Here is a 5,000-nt window from a genome sequence, read left to right on the forward strand (position 1 = left end):
TATGCCCAGGTTGGGGGGGGGTCCTGATAGCTCAATTGGTAGGGCACTCTCATCGCTCGAAAAAGGACCAAGATCGATCGCGGGTGCAGTCAATATTTTCTTTCTGCCCCTCTCCCCCACCCCTCCCCCTATCACCTCTATTCTATCCACCAAGCAGCTATTGGGTTGTTGGGTAGTTGGTTCTATTATATGTGGCGGAAAGTACTTTGTGATAGACTAGAGTCCTAGGCAAAGGGTATCGAGTAATTGATATTTTCCGTTTCACGCTATAGATAGAATGAAGTTGACGTCACTCAGGTCTTTGTTATTGTTTTTGCCATCCGTTTATGAGTAATTCTCACTAAACTGTATTAACCAGACTAAAAGTTCATAGTTACACATAGTTTTGTGTGTTGGTCCTGTATACTTCCGGATGGCAATATTGTGAGCTTCTGGGCCAAGCGCATTCTAACTATAGCAACCGTGATAAACTGCTCCTTGGGCATAATGGTTCTAAAAGGACTACCCGTGCGGCTGTGTATGACACTCGCTTTCGGATCGGAAGGTCCTGGGTTCGAGACTCGCGCTCGGCGCATAGTTGAGTCCTTGGAAAAGGCTTTTTACTCACTTTCTCTCAACATAGTCAGGTGTAAAATGAGTACCTGGCCGTTAACAGCGCTGTCTTTGTCCGAAAAATTGTAATATCGCCTAACAGGCGTTATGTTCCGTCCTACATGTTAAATGTTGCTGTTGACCAGGGACCCCTTGTAAAGCGCTTTGAGCACATTTAGTGGATATTGCGCTATATAAAGCTCGATTTTAAAAAAATTACTACTATTACGCCGTGTGTGACATACATACCTGATGCCGCCATCTTCTCTCATCTCCTGAGTACTGTAGTTGGTGTGGGCTCCGGATCCGTTCCAATGGCCTGTCATAGGTTTGGGGTCAAAGGACACGCAGATCCCGAAGTCTTCGGCAACTCGATGTAGGATGTATCTGGACACCCACAGCTCGTCTCCCATGGAAATGCCTTCACAAGGACCCACCTGGTATTCCCACTGGGATGGATGGATGTGAAGAAAATGTATACTATTGGGGGATTTATAATATATATATATATATATATATATATATATATATATATATATATATATATATATATATATATATATATATATATATATGTATATATATATATATATATATATATATATATATATATATATATATATATAATATATATATCGTTCAAGCTAAAATACAATTTTATGTAGATAAAAGCCTTCGCCGATCTTACTCACAAAAAAAATAAAAAGATGAAACCACAACAGAGAAATCTATATTAAGCACGAACCCCCCCCCCCCCTCTCTCTCTCTCTCTCTCTCTCTCTCTCTCTCTCTCTCTCTCTCTTCCTCTCTGTCTCTCTCTCTCTCTCTCTCTCTTCTCTTCTCTCTCTCTCTCGCTCTCTGTCTCTGTCTGTCTCTCTCTCTCTCTCTCTCTCTCTCTCTCTCTCTCTCTCTCTCTCTCTCTCTCTCTCTCTTTCTCTATCTATCTATCTATCTATCTCTCTCTCTATCTATCAATCTATCTATCTATATATTTATCGATCGCTATCTCTCCCTATCGTTGATCAGAGGTAATGGTTTGATTCAGAATTGTCTAGATGTGTTGGATGAATTGATGGATGGGTGGATGGATAATATATGGATGGATCCACGAAATAAATGGATATGTATTTATAATGTCCATGCATCAGTTTTGGACTTCTCTTTTGTTTATCTGTAACTATTATTTATTAATATTTGCAAAAACATACAGGGACTTTAAAGGTCTTTTGACCTATGTAACCCTTAATGATTACGATATGAGTATGATTAAACCACACGAGATAGTGTAGTGAGATGAATGGATAGGATGAAGAAAGGATGAATGGACGGATTTAAAGGAATTCTTTATACTGAATTTATGGTTAAAACACAAGGCGATCACTTAAATCACGGTCTGCATAAGTATTGAAAAAGAAATGTAAAGTCTTTGTTACCCCAAAACAAGCATTTTAATGTAGTTTGTTCTTATTGGAAGCTGTTTTATACCAATGGTCATGATGCGAACTACACTGTAGTAACTTGTCCCGTACCGGATTCAATGTTGTTGAGTGTGATAAGCCACCGGATGGGTGACAATGAGTTGCAAAGCAATGACTCCGGCATATGGTCCTTTATGTAAAACACCCCCACAAACTCCATCGAATTACGGAGATTGTAAGAGTGATAGTTGAAAAGCTGCGTGCGCCTTGCAAGGTGAATTGTACTGTATGGATTGATGAATATTTGGGTCCGTTCGTCTAATAGAGAAATAAATATTGAATCGTGAGGCACATTGAGCATGTTAAATAACATAAATGCCCTTTAGGATTGGGTCTATCTAATCCTTGGTGGTCTACTACTTGTAAAGCGCTTTTTTAGCGCGTTTAGTGGATATTGCGCTATATAAAAGCTCACGTTTTTTGTTGGTTGTTTTTTTTTTTTTTGGTGTTTTTTGTTTTGTTTTTTTTGGAGGAGGGGTTTGTTTGTTTATTTTGTTGTTTTTTTTTTTACTTAATGATCTGGCAAACTGCCAACATACATACGTACATACCTGGGAAGGCATGACCTCAGCATTGCAGCCACAGATTTTGATACCAGCGTAAAGACAAGCTCTGTAATGGGCCTCAACCAAATCTCTGGCGTAGACTTTGCTGGTCCCTACACCGCAGTAATATGGTCCTGGGGGAGAATAAGGTATTTGATTTATATCATTATATCAGAAAAGTTAATGGAGCAGAGCTCATACTTATTAATAATGACACAGTATTATCTATTTATTGTTTTATATAATAGCAAACATAACATTCGAAGAAAGCGTACCCTTATCATTGTTTTATATAATAGCAAACATAACATTCGAATAAAGCGTACCCTTATCATTGTTTTATATAATTGCAAACATAACATTCGAAGAAAGCGTACCCTTATCATTGTTTTATATAATAGCAAACATAACATTCGAAGAAAGCGTACCCTTATCATTGTTTTATATAATAGCAAACATAACATTCGAAGAAAGCGTACCCTTATCATTGTTTTATATAATTGCAAACATAACATTCGAAGAAAGCGTACCCTTATCATTGTTTTATATAATAGCAAACATAACATTCGAAGAAAGCGTACCCTTATCATTGTTTTATATAATAGCAAACATAACATTCGAAGAAAGCGTACCCTTATCATTGTTTTATATAATAGCAAACATAACATTCGAAGAAAGCGTACCCTTATCATTGTTTTATATAATAGCAAACATAACATTCGAAGAAAGCGTACCCTTATCATTGTTTTATATAATAGCAAACATAACATTCGAAGAAAGCGTACCCTTATCATTGTTTTATATAATAGCAAACATAACATTCGAAGAAAGCGTACCCTTATCATTGTTTTATATAATAGCAAACATAACATTCGAAGAAAGCGTACCCTTATCATTGTTTTATATAATAGCAAACATAACATTCGAAGAGAGCGTACCCTTATCATTGTTTTATATAATAGCAAACATAACATTCGAAGAGAGCGTACCCTTATCATTGTTTTACATAATAGCAAACATAACATTCGAAGAAAGCGTACCCTTATCATTGTTTTATATAATAGCAAACATAACATTCGAAGAGAGCGTACCCTTATCATTGTTTTATATAATAGCAAACATAACATTCGAAGAAAGCGTACCCTTATCATTGTTTTATATAATAGCAAACATAACATTCGAAGAAAGCGTACCCTTATCATTGTTTTATATAATAGCAAACATAACATTCGAAGAAAGCGTACCCTTATCATGTTTAAATATGTTTTAGAACAAAATGAGTCGTAAATGGATTGTTATACATAATATATTAGATAGCTATGATATTTTTATACGCGACACCTTGGAGTCTTTTGGTCCTGATAGCTCAGTTGGTAGAACACTCTCGATAGATAGTTCGAAGATGACGTCACTCATGTCTGTGTTATTGTTTTTTGCCATCCGGGTTTATGAGTAATGCTCACTGAACTGTATTAACCCGACTATAAACGTTCATGGATACACACAGGTTTGTGTGGTGGTCCGTTATACTTCCGGATGGCAATGTTGTGAACTTCTTAGCCAAGCGCATACTTATAAATAGTATGCGCTTGGCTAAGAAGCTCATAACATTGCCACCCGGAAGTATAACGGACGAACACACAAAACTATGTGTAACCATGAACTTTTATAGTCTGGTTAATACAGTTCAGTGAGAATAACTCACAAACGCGGATGGCAAAATATAACAACAAAGGCTTAAGTGACGTCGTCTTCGAAATATCGAAACAAGCCAAAAAAAAAAGGAAAAGAAAAACTGGTATCGGTACAGGAAAAAGTCGAGTTTGTTTTTGTTTTGTTTTCTTTTGTCCACGCAGCAGTAACCTAGTTCGATAACTCGCCTATGCCGCGCTGTATGGCCTTGAGCAAGTCACCTCGCCCTTGCTCAATTTGCGGCGCTGCACTGAGGCTGACGCCTGAATTATTCCAGTCTTCCCTTGGAATAGACCCTAGAGACAAATATCCCCCTATGGGATGAATAAAGGGAATTTTATTTTATTTTATTTTGTTTATAATATTTGCTTGCGGTGTTCTTATCTATCTTATTAATGTCTTCTGTCATTGGTTCGTTTCGTTTTCTCTCTCTCTGTGTGTGTGTGTGTGTGTGTGTGTTTGGGGGGAGGGTACCTTTTTCTTACTTATATTTTCTTTTCTTTTTTTCTTTCTTTTGTTTCTCTATTTTTCTTTTCTTTTTATTTGTGTGTTTGTGTATGTGTATGTGTGTGTTTATGTTTTTATCACGTCGTATAATATAAACCATTGAAATAACACCTATCAACGATATATTATATTATATATTATGTATAGCGAGAGAACAAACCTTGTGGCCCAGGGAATCCATTCTTGG

The 5,000-nt window shown here is 36.8% G+C and overlaps 1 protein-coding gene across 1 annotated transcript in view; it reads right to left on the reverse strand.

Annotated features, from left to right (window-relative positions):
* LOC144979985 (glutamine synthetase-like) overlaps positions 1-5,000 on the reverse strand; it is a 28,976-nt gene that overhangs the window by 4,667 nt on the left and 19,309 nt on the right. Inside the window, exons 4-6 of the mRNA XM_078927399.1 lie at positions 4,974-5,000; positions 2,621-2,748; positions 841-1,040 (exon numbers count right to left, since the gene is read on the reverse strand). The exon at positions 4,974-5,000 is cut by the window's right edge and continues 120 nt beyond it. Of these exons, the coding sequence (XP_078783525.1) occupies positions 841-1,040; positions 2,621-2,748; positions 4,974-5,000 (355 nt within the window). The remainder of the gene's footprint in view (positions 1-840; positions 1,041-2,620; positions 2,749-4,973) is intronic.

The sequence above is a fragment of the Berghia stephanieae genome, chromosome 9, assembly GCF_034508935.2.
Source record: "Berghia stephanieae isolate SIO BIC M18660-M18661 chromosome 9, UCSD_Bste_1.3, whole genome shotgun sequence".
Taxonomy (NCBI): Eukaryota; Metazoa; Mollusca; class Gastropoda; order Nudibranchia; family Aeolidiidae; genus Berghia; species Berghia stephanieae.